This window comes from Ranitomeya imitator, chromosome 2 (assembly GCF_032444005.1).
Source record: "Ranitomeya imitator isolate aRanImi1 chromosome 2, aRanImi1.pri, whole genome shotgun sequence".
Lineage (NCBI taxonomy): Eukaryota > Metazoa > Chordata > Amphibia > Anura > Dendrobatidae > Ranitomeya > Ranitomeya imitator.
In genome coordinates this window covers 285362305-285381662 of record NC_091283.1, presented here as the reverse complement: position 1 = coordinate 285381662, position 19358 = coordinate 285362305, and the positions used below count along the sequence as shown (strand labels likewise).

At 45.8% G+C, this 19358-nt stretch overlaps 1 protein-coding gene across 1 annotated transcript; it reads left to right on the top strand.

The window, feature by feature from the left end:
• Window positions 1–1463: 1463 nt before the first annotated feature.
• LOC138663191 (oocyte zinc finger protein XlCOF8.4-like) lies at window positions 1464–17294 on the top strand. Its single transcript, XM_069749343.1, has 6 exons — window positions 1464–2480; window positions 2608–2787; window positions 2871–2994; window positions 3078–3175; window positions 3699–3789; window positions 16056–17294. The coding sequence occupies exons 1-6, from the start codon at window positions 2403–2405 to the stop codon at window positions 16991–16993; spliced, it is 1509 nt and encodes a 502-aa protein (XP_069605444.1). The 5' UTR covers window positions 1464–2402; the 3' UTR covers window positions 16994–17294.
• The last annotated feature ends 2064 nt before the right edge of the window (window positions 17295–19358 follow it).

Sequence of the window (19358 nt, the reverse complement as noted above, 5' to 3'; positions counted from 1 at the left end):
TGGAGGCTCCATTATTCCATATGTGGAGTGCGGCTCTGCGGGTGGAGGTCGGTGCTGGAGGCTCCATTATTCTCTATGTGGAGTGCGGCTCTGCGGGTGGAGGTCGGTGCTGGAGGCTCCATTATTCTCTATGTGGAGTGCGGCTCTGCAGGTGGAGGTCGGTGCTGGAGGCTCCATTATTCTCTATGTGGAGTGTGGCTCTGCGGGTGGAGGTCGGTGCTGGAGGCTCCATTATTCTCTATGTGGAGTGCGGCTCTGCGGGTGGAGGTCGGTGCTGGAGGCTCCATTATTCTCTATGTGGAGTGTGGCTCTGCGGGTGGAGGTCGGTGCTGGAGGCTCCATTATTCTCTATGTGGAGTGTGGCTCTGCAGGTGGAGGTCGGTGCTGGAGGCTCCATTATTCTCTATGTGGAGTGCGGCTCTGCGGGTGGAGGTCGGTGCTGGAGGCTCCATTATTCTCTATGTGGAGTGTGGCTCTGCGGGTGGAGGTCGGTGCTGGAAGCTCCATTATTCTCTGTGTGGAGTGCGGCTCTGCGGGTGGAGGTCGGTGCTGGAGGCTCCATTATTCTCTATGTGGAGTGTGGCTCTGCGGGTGGAGGTCGGTGCTGGGGGCTCCATTATTCTCTATGTGGAGTGCGGCTCTGCGGGTGGAGGTCGGTGCTGGAGGCTCCATTATTCTCTATGTGGAGTGCGGCTCTGTGGGTGGAGGTCGGTGCTGGAGGCTCCATTATTCTCTATGTGGAGTGCGGCTCTGTGGGTGGAGGTCGGTGCTGGAGGCTCCATTATTCTCTATGTGGAGTGCGGCTCTGCGGGTGGAGGTCGGTGCTGGAGGCTCCATTATTCTCTATGTGGAGTGTGGCTCTGCGGGTGGAGATCGGTGCTGGAGGCTCCATTATTCTCTAGGTGGAGTGCTGCTCTGCGGGTGGAGGTCGGTGCCGGAGGCTCCATTATTCTCTATGTGGAGTGCGGCTCTGCGGGTGGAGGTCGGTGCTGGAGGCCCCATTATTCTCTATGTGGAGTGCGGCTCTGCGGGTGGAGGTCGGTGCTGGAGGCCCCATTATTCTCTATGTGGAGTGCGGCTCTGCGGGTGGAGGTCGGTGCTGGAGGCTCCATTATTCTCTATGTGGAGTGCGGCTCTGCGGGTGGAGGTCGGTGCTGGAGGCTCCATTATTCTCTATGTGGAGTGCGGCTCTGCGGGTGGAGGTCGGTGCTGGAGGCCCCATTATTCTCTATGTGGAGTGTGGCTCTGCGGGTGGAGGTCGGTGCTGGAGGCTCCATTATTCTCTATGTGGAGTGCGGCTCTGCGGGTGGAGGTCGGTGCTGGAGGCTCCATTATTCTCTATGTTGTGTGCGGCTCTGCAGGTGGAGGGTCCACAGCAGAACTGTAGCAGGTAAAGACCCCAATATCCACAGGTGTCCCTTCTAATTGGGGGAAACTATCACCTCTAATAATCCCCGGACAGTTCTGACAAACACAGTAAAGTGCCCCTTTATGGAGGTGACAGAAAGTCTGTTTAGTCACTTTAGCTTCATAGTATCAGCTCTAATCCAATGGTGAGAGAGCGATTTACCCTGAAGAGTCACTGATTGTGGGGTTGTTATAAAATGTTATATTTAGGGGGTTTGTGTTGTCTCCTTATAAGAATCACAATGGTTTTGTTCCTTTTCCGCTGATAAATACAAACGACCCAACAATGAAAGACGAGAACCAAGGAAACCTGTATTACTCTCATAGTACTGGGCTCCACAGTGTAATGTTCCCACGGTTCCTCCATCCCCCACACAGTATTGATGGGAAACCTTCATATAGAGGCCGGTGGTGATGGAGTCAGTGACGGACTCTGGCCAAATCTGTTTCTAGAGCCGTAGTAGAAGATGAAGATGTCATCCTCATCATGAAGTAGTTATTTCTCCTGTCACGTGTAATGAATATCTCCTGCAGTATTGCTAATGCCGATTCCAGTGTCGGTAAATGAGAGGAGAATTAGCGTTATGGAAGATGAGTCTATGAGGAACGTATTCAGCTGCCGACTCCGAGGAAGAAACTGCTTGTTGTCTGTGGCCTAAATATATATAGGTTTTATTAGATGTCAGGAAAAAAGCTGAATGTTGTAAAATAATAACAATACCATTGCTGTTTGGGTCCCCGCCAATCTCCGTATTTCCTGGTCAATCCTAATAATCTTGTGATTCCTACAGCAAATTAATTGCCGAAGCAGTGAGTAACATCGCCAGTGATTGGGAGCATGGAGGATATGTCTTAGTAAGAAATTTAACCTATGTTCCAGTCCATACAAAACTAGAGAATTTCAACATCTACACATTCTATCTCCTCATATGTTTCCCTTATTATCTCCAGTAATATATATATATATATGAATTTTCCTTATTTATTCATCAAGGATGGAAATGGACAGAGACAAGATGGCGGAGAGGATATTACACCTCACCCTAGAGATCCTCTTCCGTCTTACTGGAGAGGTGAGAGATCCTGATGACGTCACATTACATCATTCTTATCTATGGGAATAACAGATGGACAGAACTGGAGAGGTGAGGACTCTGGAAATGCCTGTAGTGAGATTTATTAATGTGTCTCCATAACCAGGATTACACAGTAGTGAAGAAGACTTCTAGTGAGCGCTGTCAGGACCCTGTGTCTGAGGGATGGGGAAGACCCCTGAGCCCAGTCACGGGGCCTCCACCTCACCCCCTGATACATGAGGACATCAATGACCAGAAGTTCCTAGAACTCACCTACAAGATGATTGAGCTGCTGACTGGAGAGGTGACACTGCTGGGAATGCTGGGACATTATATAGTAATGCTCTAAAGGGATCGGGGGGATGATGGTATCATTGTATGTGTCAGGTTCCTATAAGGTGTCAGGATGTCTCCATCTATTTCTCCATGGAGGAGTGGGAGTATTTAGAAGGACACAAAGATCTGTATAAGGACGTCATGATGGAGGTTCCCCAGCCCCTCACATCACCAGGTAATAGACAGAACTAAATACACACGGTCTATAATTATCTGTATGTAAAGAATGAATTCAGTCCCTGTATGTGTTTCCTCCAGATCTATCCAGTAAGAGGACAACAACAGAGAGATGTCCCCGTCCTCTTCTTCCACAGGACTGTAAACAAGAAGATCCCAATGTTCCTCAGGATCATCAGGTAGATGGAGAGAAGGAGTCATGAGATCTCCCCTATGATGTGTAGACGGCTGTGAAGGTCTTGTGCTCAGTCTTGGTTTATCCCCAAGTATTATATGTTTTGGAAAAGGAAAGGACTGACCAGTTATAATGAAAGAAGTTTATTTGGACATGATTAAAAATAAAACAACCTGACTAAGGGAGCACCTTTACGCCAGAAACACATCAGGTTGTTTTTATTGTTTTATTTTTATTCCTGTCCAAATAAACTTCTTTTATTCTAACAGGTCAGTGTGCTGTAAACATATCCTTTACATTTCCTACGTTTGATGAATGCATCAGCAGGTTCGGCACCCACCAGACACATGCTAGCAAGCTCGCTTGGATTCCAGCTGGATACTACCCACATGGAGACTCCCTGTCCCTCCTTCCTCACTATATATGTTTTATATTTGTGTAATGAGAACGGTGGAGATGGCAGGATTAGAGCTGATCATAGATGTGACTTCTCCATCTGTCTGTGACTTTTATAATATTTATTTCAGGGTGAAGATCTGACCCATATTAATACTACAGAGACATATGTGAGAGGTGATGAGCGGTGTAAAGAGGAGATTCCTACATATGACTACCCAGGTGAGTAGTAACCACTAAATGCAGAGAAGTCACAGATTCCTCTCAGTCACCGGCTGTGGCTGCTTTATCGGTGGTGTAGTCTGACTCTATATCACAATCATGTGATCACCATTTTACCTCTAGACCACAACTTTCTCTTCAATCCAAAACTGTTCAAATGACTTTGGACATTAAAAGCCATTTTCTGTAGAGCGTATAACCTGGAGGATCCACCTACCCCCTGAAATTAGGAAATTCTGACCGTTATCTGCCCAGATCTGTAAACTACAAATACAAATAACCTCATACGTAGAATGTGCTGACAAGATAAAAAATCACTTGAAGAAAAATGTTATAATGGGCCTGTAAGAGAAAGCGGAGGGTAATGATGCTGTTGGCTTCCTAGAACCCTGATATCTTATTGGATGAATCTTCCTTCTGTGCTGCTGAATGTGCTCATATGGTCCCTACAAGACCAGGTCCAGTTTTTCTGGCCAAACTTCACTTTTATAATCGACAACATTAAAGGTGCAGTGAGGCAAAGAGTGAATTTCTGTACAATAACAGAGTTTCCCTTTATCCTGACTATTCAATTTCTTTTAAAACAGGATTGTGATAAACTACATAATAAACATTACTCCTGTGCCATGATATATCTCTAAGCTGTGCATGGCTGATGGCTGTAATATACATTTATTCCCGCCTGCAGGAGATGTAACATAGTAACATAGTAACATAGTTAGTAAGGCCGAAAAAAGACATTTGTCCATCCAGTTCAGCCTATATTCCATCATAATAAATACCCAGATCTACGTCCTTCTACAGAACCTAATAATTGTATGATACAATATTGTTCTGCTCCAGGAAGACATCCAGGCCTCTCTTGAACCCCTCGACTGAGTTCGCCATCACCACCTCCTCAGGCAAGCAATTCCAGATTCTCACTGCCCTAACAGTAAAGAATCCTCTTCTATGTTGGTGGAAAAACCTTCTCTCCTCCAGACGCAAAGAATGCCCCCTTGTGCCCGTCACCTTCCTTGGTATAAACAGATCCTCAGCGAGATATTTGTATTGTCCCCTTATATACTTATACATGGTTATTAGATCGCCCCTCAGTCGTCTTTTTTCTAGACTAAATAATCCTAATTTCGCTAATCTATCTGGGTATTGTAGTTCTCCCATCCCCTTTATTAATTTTGTTGCCCTCCTTTGTACTCTCTCTAGTTCCATTATATCCTTCCTGAGCACCGGTGCCCAAAACTGGACACAGTACTCCATGTGCGGTCTAACTAGGGATTTGTACAGAGGCAGTATAATGCTCTCATCATGTGTATCCAGACCTCTTTTAATGCACCCCATGATCCTGTTTGCCTTGGCAGCTGCTGCCTGGCACTGGCTGCTCCAGGTAAGTTTATCATTAACTAGGATCCCCAAGTCCTTCTCCCTGTCAGATTTACCCAGTGGTTTCCCGTTCAGTGTGTAATGGTGATATTGATTCCCTCTTCCCATGTGTATAACCTTACATTTATCATTGTTAAACCTCATCTGCCACCTTTCAGCCCAAGTTTCCAACTTATCCAGATCCATCTGTAGCAGAATACTATCTTCTCTTGTATTAACTGCTTTACATAGTTTTGTATCATCTGCAAATATCGATATTTTACTGTGTAAACCTTCTACCAGATCATTAATGAATATGTTGAAGAGAACAGGTCCCAATACTGACCCCTGCGGTACCCCACTGGTCACAGCGACCCAGTTAGAGACTATACCATTTATAACCACCCTCTGCTTTCTATCACTAAGCCAGTTACTAACCCATTTACACACATTTTCCCCCAGACCAAGCATTCTCATTTTGTGTACCAACCTCTTGTGCGGCACGGTATCAAACGCTTTGGAAAAATCGAGATATACCACGTCCAATGACTCACCGTGGTCCAGTCTATAGCTTACCTCTTCATAAAAACTGATTAGATTGGTTTGACAGGAGCGATTTCTCATAAACCCATGCTGATATGGAGTTAAACAGTTATTCTCATTGAGATAATCCAGAATAACATCCCTCAGAAACCCTTCAAATATTTTACCAACAATAGAGGTTAGACTTACTGGCCTATAATTTCCAGGTGTTGGCTCGAGCCCTGGTTTCATGGATTCGCTCCCAGTCATAAATTCCATTACTGCACAATCTCTCCTGAAATGGGAGCACTAATATTTTTTCTACTTTTTTCTTTGACTATCTAATATTTGTTCTTGAAACTCATCTGACAGAAAATATTGATGCTTACGATAGTTTAGTTTGCAAAGAACCATCAAGCTCCATTCTATAGTTGGTCCAGAGAGGTTTCACCACTAGTTACTCATTCTTTACTGATGAAGAATTTGATCATTTCTTTAGATGTGTTATTGTCTATAGTCACAGTTTTTGACTACAATAGTTAAGGTCCAAAACACTCTGATAACCATTTCCCGCAGCCAGCTTTGTGTTCCTAATCTGGGCCCATTTTTCAAATCGGACGTGTGTTACTATATTTGGTGATAATTTTAGAATTTTTCGCAAAATATAAGCCCAGTTTTTTCCACTTTCACAAAGTGGAATAGCAAACAGATGGACCTCACAAATTATTTTACAACTTTTCTTGATTCCGAAATTACCCTATACATGGTTGTGCACTACTATCTGGGCACATTTCAGGGTTGAGAAGGAATGGAGTGCCATTTAGCTATTTGAATCCAGATCTTACTGGAATAGTTTTGCAGACACAATGTATTGGGGAGCAGTGTTAGTGATCACCTGGCAGATCAAAAGATGGCCACCACGAGCAGGCTTGGAGCCATCTGCTCCATTTTCCCAATCCCAGGGATTGTCTTGCTCATCACCCAATTAACACCTCTTGATGGATCTGGACTTACATAGAGACCCCCCAGGCTTGGGCCATAGTGTTGCCCACTGTTCGGTGGTGTAAAATGGGAAGAACAATAGTCAGGTAGCTGGGTCAGAACCTGTAAGGCAGAGAAAATACAAAATCAGAAGAAGCAATAGTAGTCAACAAACAGGCCAGGATCACAACAGGAAACAAATACACAAGCCGGGAGGTGAGCATAGAGAACTGAACCAGACGAGAACAAGGCTGTATCTGGCAGCTTCCTTCAATATGCTTCATGTTTTTGTAGAATATGGTGCTACCCAATTGGCTGAATCAGGGAGCAGATTACTTGAGCTGGACAGCACATACACCCATACTGCCAGACTGGATTGCACTAATTGGAAAAAGCCAAGTGTAGGGTGTATCCCAATTCGATACCCCTAGAGGTCCTCTGAATATAAATATCCAGACTAGCTAGGAGAACACCTTACATATAATAAAACATAACCTTTAATGGTAAATATCTAAAAGATTAATGGATAATACAAAACAGCAAAGTGATAAAGTGCAAAAAGTGTTCATAAAACCATTTTTCTCTATCCCCATGATGGCACCACGGAGAGAGGGGTCCGCCCCCAGGGACAGGAAACCTACAGATGAAAAAGGGCGTACCTCTCTCCCACATCAGTTGGTTTCCTGTCCCTGACGGGGAACCTACAGCACGTACCTGAAGGATTCTTCGTGGGATTCCAGGGAGCTGGCCGGTCGGTTCCTGACAGGGGGCGCCCTGTCACGGCTGGTTGCAGCGGGTTTTCTTCCCCCTTTTATTCCGACCCCGAAGCACCACCGCTGGGGTCGGCGGGCCCTGTGGGTGAGTGTGCCAGGGGAAGGCAGTGAAGAGGTTCCAGCCTGCCTTCCCCGGGGAAAAAAAAAAAAGGGGGAGGAAGGAGGCAGGTGACGGCGGTCACCGATTCAGCCTCTGTACCGCTAGTCGGTACATGGAGGTAGCGGTGGCTATTTTTCCATGGCGGGCACAGGAGCGCTAGAGCGGAAGCGCCCCACAGCACCGCCGATCACCGCCGCCCAAACCGGAAGTGTGGGGGCAGGCGGAACGAGAAATCGCGCGCACAGGCGTCCCCAATAATACCTTCCCTATAGGACGCCTGTGCCGCGAACCGGAAGTGACGCGCGCGCCTGCGCAGATGGTCGCTTCTGCCGGCGGCAGATTCAAAAACAGCGTTCCCTAAGGTGTAAGCGTGGAAATCCCCTCTTTGTTAAAAAACTGCAGAGTGGAGCCACTATGAGTGGTAGAGAGGAGCAAGAGGCACAGGAGTGTGCACAACTGTCACCTGAGCAATTACAGGTGCAGCGGCACCCGCGTTCACAGCACCAGCGGAAGGGAAATGCTTCGTCCCAGCAGCGCAGCAGCAGTGGTCGCTCAGGGTCACAACGCAGCCAAGTCTCTGGGAAATCTACACGACCGGCGACGAATCCAGTGGATGTAGTCCCGAGGCCAGAGACGGTATCTCTCATTCACAAGGGGTGAGTGATCTACGTGAAAGTAATAATGTAATACGAGATTACTTTTTCTTCTAGGGAAGAAAGTGTACAACTAAATCAAAGCACAAAGTTTGTGCGATATGTTCGGAAGAACTACCTTCCTCCTGGGAAAAAAAGCTATGCGGGTCTTGCATAGAAAAAAACATTCAGGAGGAGTCCCCGGCGTTCGCATCAGACCTGAAAACATTAATAAAAAATCAGGTGGAGAGTGCCCTCAAAGGCATTAAAATTCCGAAGGAAAGACGTAGATCAGGTTATAAATCTCCTGAACCCAGCATAAACGAATCAGAAAGTGAAACATCTGACTCTAATGATTCATCAACATCCGAGACCTCTTCACTATCGTCAGAAGGGGGACGCAGTTGCTTTCCCATCGAAGAGACAGACGCACTGGTAAAGGCCATTAGAACAACCATGGGTCTGGTAGATGAACGTCCCAAAAGAACAGCACAGGACATAATGTTCAGCGGATTAGAACAGAAGAAAAGAAGGGTATTCCCGATAAATGAGAAGATTCATTCTTTAATCAAGAAAGAATGGAAAAAAACGGATAAAAAAGTTCTCTTGACTCCCAAGAGAAAATACCCGTTCGACGACCCAGCCTGCTCATCCTGGAACAAGGCACCCAAACTGGATGTGGCCATAGCAAAGGCCTCCAAAAAATTTGCCCTGCCCTTCGAGGACATGGGCACTCTAAAAGAGCCGATGGACAAAAAAGCAGACACTTTCTTAAAACACTCATGGGAAGCAGCAGGAGGTGGTCTAAAACCAGCCATCGCAGCCACTTGCACAGCCCGTGCTCTAATGGTATGGCTTGAACATTTGGATTCCCAGCTAAAGGGAAAAGTCTCAAGAGACACAATACAAAAGTCAGTGTCCATGATGAAAGGGGCAGCAGCTTTTCTGGCGGACGCTTTGGTGGACTCAGTGAGATTAGCAGCCAGGTCGGCCTCTTTTTCCAACGCAGCAAGACGTGCCCTGTGGCTAAAGTGCTGGCCGGGAGACTTGCAAACGAAGACCAAGTTATGCTCAATACCTTGCGAAGGGGAATTCCTGTTTGGATCAACATTAGATGACATCCTCGACAAAGCGGGGGATAAAAAGAAATCTTTCCCCGGGTTCCCTAACCAGTCATATAGACGTTCCTTTCGGAACAGAAAGTTTATGCGGAGAAGACCCCCAAAAGGAAATAAGGATGGATGGGAAGACAGAAGAAATAAAAATAGGGGCTTCTTGTTCAACAAACCCCCCCCCCCTCCTGATAATAAAAAATCCCAATGAAGGTATTCCCCAGGTCGGAGGGAGACTAGCCGAGTTTCTTCCAGCCTGGGAAAGAATTTCAAACAGCCCCTGGATCTTAGGCATTATACGAGAAGGCCTCAAATTCAAATTTCGTGTCCCTCCCGGCAACTTCTTCAGGATAACGCCTCAAAAACAGTCACACGAACAGTCAGCTCTCCAGAAGGAAATTCTGAACCTAGTCCAGAAAGGGGTATTGCAAGAAGTCCCATACCAGGAAAGAGGCACAGGTTTCTATTCTCCCCTCTTCCTCCGCAAGAAGCCGGACGGATCATACAGAACGATCATCAATCTAAAAAAATTAAACAGTTTCCTAGAGTTACAACATTTCAAAATGGAGACAATAAAATCTTGCGTAAGAATACTCTTTCCCTTGTGTTTCATGACTGTTCTAGATTTACGAGACGCATATTACCATGTGCCCATCCACAGAGATTATCAAAAATATCTCAGACTGGCAGTGAATATCCAGGGGGAGGTAAAACACTTCCAATTCCGGGCTCTCCCCTTCGGGATAGCTATTGCTCCTCGGGTATTCACGAAAATAATGGCAGAAGTAATGGCCCACATACGGGAGCAGAACGTCCTAATAGTTCCCTATCTGGACGACCTCCTTGTAGTAGGGAACTCGTTCCAACATTGCGAACAACAGTTGAATCAGGTCATGACTTCACTGTCGAGTCTAGGGTGGCTGCTAAACATAGCCAAGTCCAAGATGGTGCCATCCCAGGTACAGATGTACTTAGGGATAGTCCTAGACTCGATCACGCAAACATGCTATCTTCCTCAGGAGAAGATTCAGAAAATGACACAGGCAGTGTTGCAGCTGACGGTATCCCCAGTCACTACCCTGAGGAAAGCAATGTCCCTGTTGGGCTCCATGACTGCCTGTATCCCGGCCGTACAGTGGGCACAATGTCATTCCCGGGATCTACAATGGGAGACTTTAGATTCAGGCATATCTCTGCACGGGAATTTAGACGAGCAGTTAAGTATATCACCAAACACAATACACTCCCTAGCATGGTGGGCGGACCCAGGGAATCTAACCAAAGGGGTTCCTTGGGCTCTACCGACAGAAAAAATTCTAACGACAGATGCAAGCCCCTGGGGTTGGGGAGCACACATAGACGATCAAGTGGCACAGGGGAATTGGAACAGAAGTCAAAAGCTAGACTCTTCCAACATGAAAGAACTGTTAGCGGTAAAGCTGGCCCTAACACATTTTCTATATCTCCTTCACGGGCATCATGTAAAAGTCTTCTCGGACAACCAAGTAGTGGTCGCATATCTAAACCACCAAGGGGGCACCAGGTGTCGAGCTCTGATGGAGGTAACCCAATCCATCTTCCACATAGCGGAACACAGTCTAAAGTCCTTGACAGCTCTCCACTTAAAGGGCTCAGAAAACCAGACTGCAGACTTCCTGAGCAGGACATGCTTAAAGCAGGGAGAGTGGGAGCTAAATCAGTTGGTCTTCGATCAAATCGTGAATCTCTGGGGTCTACCAGAAATAGACCTATTCGCGAACAGCCAAAACCACAAAGTGAAAACATTCTGCTCAATAGATCCCCGGGGGAACCCTGTAGCTCTAGACGCACTAACAATTCCTTGGAACTATCATCTCGCCTATGCGTTCCCTCCAATGTCGCTCATCCCCTTAGTGTTGAGGAAAATTCGGGAGGAGAGAGCTACAGTGATAGTAATAGCGCCATTTTGGCCCCGCAGAATATGGTTTTCTTGGCTAAGAAACATGTCCATATCGAGTCCTTGGGTTCTACCAGACTCTCCAAAACTTCTGTCCCAGGGTCCAGTATTTCACCCCAATGTAAAAAATTTACACATGACAGCATGGCTTTTGAAAGGAGGTTGCTGAAGGATAAAGGGTTCTCTCCCAACTTGGTGTCCACTCTATTACAGAGTAGAAAACCCGTAACCACTAGAATATATGGGAAAGTGTGGAAAAAGTTTATGTCGGTATCAGGGGCAGACCCGTCCGGGGAGATCCCAATAGGGAAAATACTTGAGTTCTTACAGAAAGGTCTGGAAAGAGGTTTAGCTACAAGCACTCTAAAGGTCCAGGTGGCAGCCTTAGGAGCACTGTATAATTACGACTTGGCCAAAAATCGATGGGTCATGCGTTTCATTAAAGCCTCATCTAGATCCAGACCCATTCCCCTCCACAACTCGCCTCCATGGGATCTAAACCTTGTATTAAACGCTCTAACCAAACCTCCCTTTGAGCCCCTGACAGAAGTTCCTTTAAAGATCTTATCCCTAAAAACCACACTCCTAGTGGCCCTAACCTCGGCTCGTCATGTCAGCGATATACAAGCGTTATCCTCATGTCCACCCTTTATTCAGATACTTGATGACAAAGTCATTCTTAAAACTGACCCGGCTTACCTCCCTAAAATATCGTCACAGTTTCATAGAACGCAAGAAATTTCTTTGCCCTCCTTTTGTCCCAACCCTAAAAATGAGGGGGAAAGAACACTGCATACCCTAGACGTAAAAAGATGCCTGATCCAATATCTGTCAGCCACTAGGGAGTGCAGGAAGGATAGGGCTTTGTTTGTCTGCTTCCAAGGTCCACAGAAGGGGAAAAAAGCATCGAAAGCCACGTTAGCAAGGTGGATAAGAGACGCCATCGCCCTATCCTACTCATCCTGCGGGACAGCCATCCCGGAGAATATAAAGGCTCATTCGACCAGAGCAGTGGCATCATCCTGGGCGGAGAGAGCGGGCGCTTCGATACAACAGATATGTAGAGCGGCCACTTGGTCTTCCCAGTCTACATTTTTCAAGCATTACCGCTTAGACTTGACCTCCTCTGATACTACCTTTGGGCGAAGGGTTCTAGAGGCAGTGGTCCCTCCCTAAGAGCTATCTATTCAAATCTCTCCGTGGTGCCATCATGGGGATAGAGAAAATGGTAGTTACCTGCCGATAACGGTATTTCTCTGATCCCATGATGGCACCCGTATATTCCCTCCCTTTTCACACACAGGTGTGCACTTGGTAATGTACCAGTAATTAGTTTTAGTCACGGTGCCTCTGTTAAGTTAAATTGGTTAAGTTTAATTTGTGTAAATATTGAGTTGCAGCTGAAGTTCTGTATAAGGCTCTGTAATCCAACTGATGTGGGAGAGAGGTACGCCCTTTTTCATCTGTAGGTTTCCTGTCCCTGGGGGCGGACCCCTCTCTCCGTGGTGCCATCATGGGATCAGAGAAATACCGTTATCGGCAGGTAACTACCATTTTTTTCACGGGAACATCCATATGTCTTAAGGGGGAGGGAGAAACAGTCTATACTACCCCTGTCGTGCCCCTGTATTGCTCCCGCCCTGACAAGGGCAGTCCCCAAGTCAGGCTAGTAAGTTGTACCCACCATAACCATGTGAATTTCCCTACGCGTTTCCTCTCCCATAAGGGAGATTCATCAGGGGAAAAAAAAGGTAAGCATTGTGGGATTTTTTCTGAAAGGGGGAGCTCCTACATCGGAAGGTAGCTCCTGTGTCCGATGCACCTAGTTATGGGTACGGACTATGGTAGGGTGAGATGAAAGACGGTCATCTGCCACTTAAATAGTTTCCTGTTTTCAAAGATTACACAGCGTCCTACCTCATTTCCGTCAAGTCACGTGCTCTAATTAACCGCTGTTGTTATCAGCGGTAATGGCGCTGTGTCGCTGTTCTGCCTCCACATGTTTGCACATTTAGGTCTGCGTCTACTTCCGGTCCCTGGGCCGCATGCTAGTGCGCATGCGGCACCTAGTGTGGTGCATAAATCATGATCCGCCAGTTGTACTAACACTTCCGGTTCGCGTTCCCTGGGCCGCACGCTAATGCGGAGGGAGAACAGCGACACAGCGCCATTACCACTGATAACAACAGCGGTTGATTAGAGCACGTGACTTGACGGAAATGAGGTAGGACGCTGTGCAATCTTTGAAAACAGGAAACTATTTAAGTGGCAGATGACCGTCATTCATCTCACCCTACTATAGTCCGTACCCAAAACTAGGTGCATCGGACACAGGAGCTACCTTCCGATGTAGGGGCTCCCCCTTTCAGAAAAAATCCCACAATCCTTACATTTTTTTTTTTTTTTCCCCTGATGAATTCCCCCTTATGGGAGAGGAAACGCGTAGGGAAGTTCACACGGTTATGGTGGGTACAACTTACTAGCCTGACTTGGGGACTGGCCTTGTCAGGGCAGGAGCAATACATGGGCACGACTGGGGTAGTATAGAGACTGTTTCCCCCTCCCCCTTAAGACATACGAATGTTCCCCTGAAGGAAACTACATATTTGATGAGATAAAACCATTTTTGTTACTGAGCACTGGTTACATGAGCACTTTTTGCACTTTATCACTTTGCTGTTTTGTATTATCCATTGATCTTTTAGATATTTACCATTAAAGGTTATGTTTTATTATATGTATTGCACTAATTGCCCCAGGCACCCTAATCTTAGTGGCTGAATTGAGCCTACATTGTCTAGAGCTTCTGGTTTCAACGTTTACTCCATAACCAGCCCCGCCTGCCATGTGGATAAGGACACACCTGGTTACAAAAACAGGCATCGTAGGAGCAGATCTGAAAAGAGATGTGACACGTCATCGGCAGAAGCCCTAATATGAAAAAAATTCAGAAAACCAGAGCAGTTGAAATCCCCATAAAATGACTCCATTTTAGAAATTGTAACTCTCAGATTATTTATCGGAGTAGTGTCTGTTTTTTGGATTCGACAGGCGCTTTCTGGAAATTGGCACGCAGTGGTTTAGGAGAAAAATGCAAATATACCATTTTATTACCCAACACATAGTGCCCGGATTGTGCTCCAGGAGACACACACACCATAAATTAATTGGGTTGTTCTCACTATAGTAATGCCAAGTACATGGATGCTAAATGTGGTTTGGGCACAACGAAAGGCTCAGAAGTGAGAGGGAGATTTGACTTTGGGAGAGTGTGTTGGTTAATAGAAGCCATGTAACTTTTCAAGAGGCTTTGAGCAACTAATAATGTGGAAACCACTGTTTTTCCACTAACAGATGGTTGACCTGAGTGGGGACTTTGTTTTTTTGTGAGATGAATAGAAGTTTTTATTGGTATTATGTTCATCAACATAACGTTTCTTTGTGGCTTTTAATTCCATATTTGAGAGACAGAATGGACAAACTGTTGAACACTATGCTCCACTGGTTCATCCTATGAGATTTTCTATTAGACTGTGAGCTGTCATTGTCTTGGTGAAGAATTCAATATCTACTATATAATTGTCTAAGGGTCACTTCCATCTGTCTGTCCTTCTGTCACGGTTATTCATTTGCTGATTGGTCTCGCCAGCTGCCTGTCATGGCTGCCGCGACCAATCGGCGACGGGCACAGTCCGGAAGAAAATGGCCGCCCCCTACTCCCCGCAGTCAGTGCCCGGCGCCCGCATACTCCCCTCCGCTCACCGCTAACACAGTGTTAATGCCGGCGGTAATGGACCGTGTTATGCCGCGGGTAACGCACTCCGTTACCGCCGCTATTAACCCTGTGTGTCCCCAACTTTTTACTATTGACGCTGCCTATGCGGCATCACAAGTGAAAAATGTAATGTTTAAAAATAATAATAATAAAAAAAAACCTGCTATACTCACCCTCCGTAGTCGCTCGCACTGGCCGCCATCTTCCGTTGCAGGTTCCGGTGGCAAAGATGGTATGGGAGAAGGACCTGCCATGACGTCACGGTCATGTGACCGCGACGTCATCACAGGTCCTGCGCTCATACCAACCCTGGGACCGGAAGCTGCCGTGGACTACAAGGGGCCCTCGGAAAGGGGAGTATATTTTTATTCTTTAACCTGTGATAAACCTGGCTGGGCAATATACTACATAGCTGGGCAATATACTATGTGGCTCTGTGCTGTATACTACGTCACTGAGCAATATATTATGTGACTGGCCAATATACTACGTGGTTCTGTGCTGTATACTATGTCACTGGGCAATATACTACGTCACTGGGCAATATACTATGTGGCTCTGTGCTGTATACTACGTCACTGGGCAATATACTACGTCACTGGGCAATATATTACGTGGCTGCGCAATATACTACGTCACTAGGCAATATACTACGTGGCTGGGTAATATACTACGTGGCTGGGCAATATACTACGTGGCTCTGTGCTGTATACTACGTCACTGGGCAATATACTGCGTCGCTGGGCAATATACTGCGTCGCTGGGCAATATACTGCGTCACTGGGCAATATACTATGTGTCTGGGCAATATACTACGTGGCAGGGCAATATACTACGTCACTAGGCAATGGCTGGGCAAGATACTACGTGGCTGGGCAATATTCTACGTGGCTGGGCAATATACTACGTGGCTGGGCAATATACTATGTGGCCATGCATATTTTAGAATACCCGATGCGTTAGAATCGGGCCACCATCTAGTTTTTACATAATTTGCCATTTTTACAGACAGTTTAAGTAGAAATGTTAAATGACATTCAATGATATTTTATTCTAATTGGTTTATATCTTGGCAGATGACTGTACCAAGAGATCAGAGGGACAGCTGACACCTTCAATTTTTAAATCAGACGATTTTGAGATACCACAGGATACAATTGAAGTGAATGCCTTTACTCCAGATATACCATCATCCCTTCACTGCAAAGGTCTCTCATCTGATTCTTTGAAACAGGTCCTGCCTTCTGATTCATTAGCGACAACTAAGGAAAATCAGAGTCACAAAATAAGCATTAAACATGGAAATACTCCTAAATCAAAGAAGCCATTTTCATATTCAGAATATGGAAACAGTTTTCTCATCGAAAAGTCTTTCCTTAAACATCCAAAAATTCACACAGTGGAGAAAAGATTTTCTTGTTCCAAGTGTGTTAAATTATTTATGCACAAATCACTTCTTGTTAGACACCAAAGAAGTCACACAGGGGAGAAGCTTTTTTCCTGTTCAGAATGTGGGAAATGTTTTAATCAGAAATCGACTCTGGTTACGCACCAGAGAACCCACTCTGGGGAGAAGCCTTTTTCCTGTTCAGAATGTGGGAAATGTTTTATTCAGAAATCGTCTCTGGTTAAGCACCGGAGAACCCACTCTGGGGAGAAGCCTTTTTCCTGTTCAGAATGTGGGAAATGTTTTAACTTTAAAGGGAAATTTGTTAACCATCAAAGAACCCACACAGGGGATCAACCTTTTTCATGTTCAGAATGTGAGAAATGTTTTACACAGAAATCAGCTTTGGTTAAGCACCAGAACACTCACACATGGAAGAAGCCTTTTTCCTGTTCAGAATGTGGGAAATGTTTTATTCAGAAATCGTCTCTGGTTACGCACCAGAGAACCCACACAGGGGAGAAGCCTTTTTCCTGTTCAGAATGTGGGAAATGTTTTATTCAGAAATCGTCTCTGATTACGCACCAGAGAACCCACACAGGGGATAAACCTTTTTCATGTTCATAATGTTTTACACTAAAATCAACTCTTTAATATCAGAAAATTCACAAAGGGGGTGAAGCCTTTTTCATGTTCAGAATGTTGGAAATGTTTTAACCCAAAAATATATTTCTTAAAGGTGTTGTCCATTGCTAGGAAAACCCCTTGTCATTCCTCATATTTGGCCTATTTCAAATAAAAATATTCATGCTCCCTTTCTGTGCCTGTGTTGTTCCAGTGAGTTTAGCACTCTTGTTCCCGGGGCTCATGTGAGGTTGTTACAAAATCGGCGCTGGCTTCACTGTTCCTGCCTTCAGATGTATTGAACATCAACAGGAAGCTAGGGCCACTGTTATGGTCTGGTGATTAAGGAGCGACATGAGACCAGCTCTGAGCAGGTGGTAACTATACTGACCGCAGTCCCTAAGCTCAACGCAACACTAGAAGTAGCCGTGGAATGCTCCTAACTCTGCCTAGGCATCTCATCACAGCCTAAGAGCTAACTACCCCTAAAGACCGAAGCAGGAAAACTATCTTGCCACAGAGAAAATCCCCAAAGGATAGTTTAGCCCCCCACAAATAATGACTGTGAGAGGAGAAGGAAATGACATACGTAGTATGAAACAAGATTTAGCACAGGAGGCCACTTCTAGCTAAATAGAAATAGTACAGGACAGAGCGCTGTGCGGTCAGTAAAAAAAAACTAGAAAAAGTCCACCGCAGAGAAATGCAAAAATCTCCACACCTGACTAAAGGTGTGGAGGGCAAACTCTGCTGCCCAGAGCTTCCAGCTTAGCTGAATAGATCCATACTGATAAGCTGGACAAATGAGCAAAACATAGAAAGTGCTGAACAACAAAGTTCACAACAAGTGAACTGCAAAAGTACAAGCAAGGACTTAGCTTTGCTGAACCGGTCAGAGAGTCAGGAAAATCCAAAGAGCAATAACTCCAGGCTGGAACAATTGACAACTGGCATTGAATGAGGGATAAGGCCAGACTAATATAGCCGAGCCAGAAAGACGATCAGTGAAAACAGCTGCAGAAACTAAATCCAAGAAGCAGCCATACCACTCAAAACCACAGGAGGGAGCCCAAGAGCAGAACTCACAAAAATGCTACTTACAACCACCGGAGGGAGCCCAAGAGCAGAATTCACAACAGGCCACTGCTGCTCTCTGACTTAGGCTGGAGTCACACTACAGCAAATTAGGGCCGAGTCTCGCAAGTTAAAACCAAGCTCTGGCACCGGCACTCCGGAGCGGAGCATGCGGCTCCATGTATTGCTGTGCGGCCGCACGTTCCGCTCTAGAGTGCCGGTGCCAGAGCTTGGTTTTAACCAGCGAGACTCGGCCGTATCTCTCTGTGTGTGATCCCGGCCTTACTCTTATTGTTTGACATGTCCAAAAGTGGAGACAGTGAACCATGTTTAAGAACGCACTTGCTTTCGAAACGTATCTGGTATTTTATTAGCCTTTTCCCTATGATCCTTAAACACATTTTTCCTACATGTTTCAACCAAGAAAGAAAGAAAGACTCTTTGATACAACTATATTTTAGCTTTGATAATATAAAGAATTCATCATTTAAAGCATGTCTTGGATTTGTAGAGTAGAAGCTGGATCAATCTTTCCTTTTCCAGTGAGAATGGTTTGTCCAAGTAGTGGACATCCCCTTTTAAACATCAAAAATCCCACACTGTGAGAGATACCATTATCATACATACAGTAGAGTGTGAAAAATAAATTACTAGAAAATCGTATTTTGTTGACCATCAAAAATACCTCTGACTGGGAGACACTACATATGTCATTGACAAAATGTACAAAAACATAAGTCACGTAATAAAATGAGAAAAGATAATTACTAGGCATGAGCGAACGTGCTCGGCGATACTGATATCACTTGAGTATCTGGGTGCTTGGAAATACTCGGTTCGCATTAGCCGTTGCTCAGATTTGAAGTTTGAATCCCCACTCCACATGTTTGGTGTCTGTTACACAGCCAATAAACATGCAGGGGATTGCCTGCCAGTCACTGTAATGCCTTAGCCATCTCAGTAGTGGCATTACTATGATTGGCTGGCCGTATTATCTATAATATAACGCTGGGAGCATCACTCTGTCCGAAGCCTTTATAGACTGCGCAAGCGCTGGCGCAGTCTGGGCCTCACAGAGTGACGCTCCCGGGAGATCGCGGTATGCGTTCACAAAGAACGCACACCGCGATCTCCAACAGAGAAGCAGGGACCTCCAGGAGGGTGAGTATCGGCCATATTCACCTGTCCTCCGTTCCACCGCTGAGCGCCGCCATCTTCCCGGTCTTCGGCCTGTGACCTTCAGTTCAGAGGGCACGATGACGCGCTTAATGCGCGCCGGCGCCGCCCTCTGACT

Coding starts and splice junctions, on each gene's coding strand:
- LOC138663191 (XM_069749343.1), top strand. CDS start 2,403: ATGGAAATGGACAGAGACAAGATGGCGGAGAGGATATTACACCTCACC. Junction 2,481..2,607: donor TCTTCCGTCTTACTGGAGAG/GTGAGAGATCCT, acceptor CTCCATAACCAG/GATTACACAGTAGTGAAGAA. Junction 2,788..2,870: donor TTGAGCTGCTGACTGGAGAG/GTGACACTGCTG, acceptor TGTATGTGTCAG/GTTCCTATAAGGTGTCAGGA.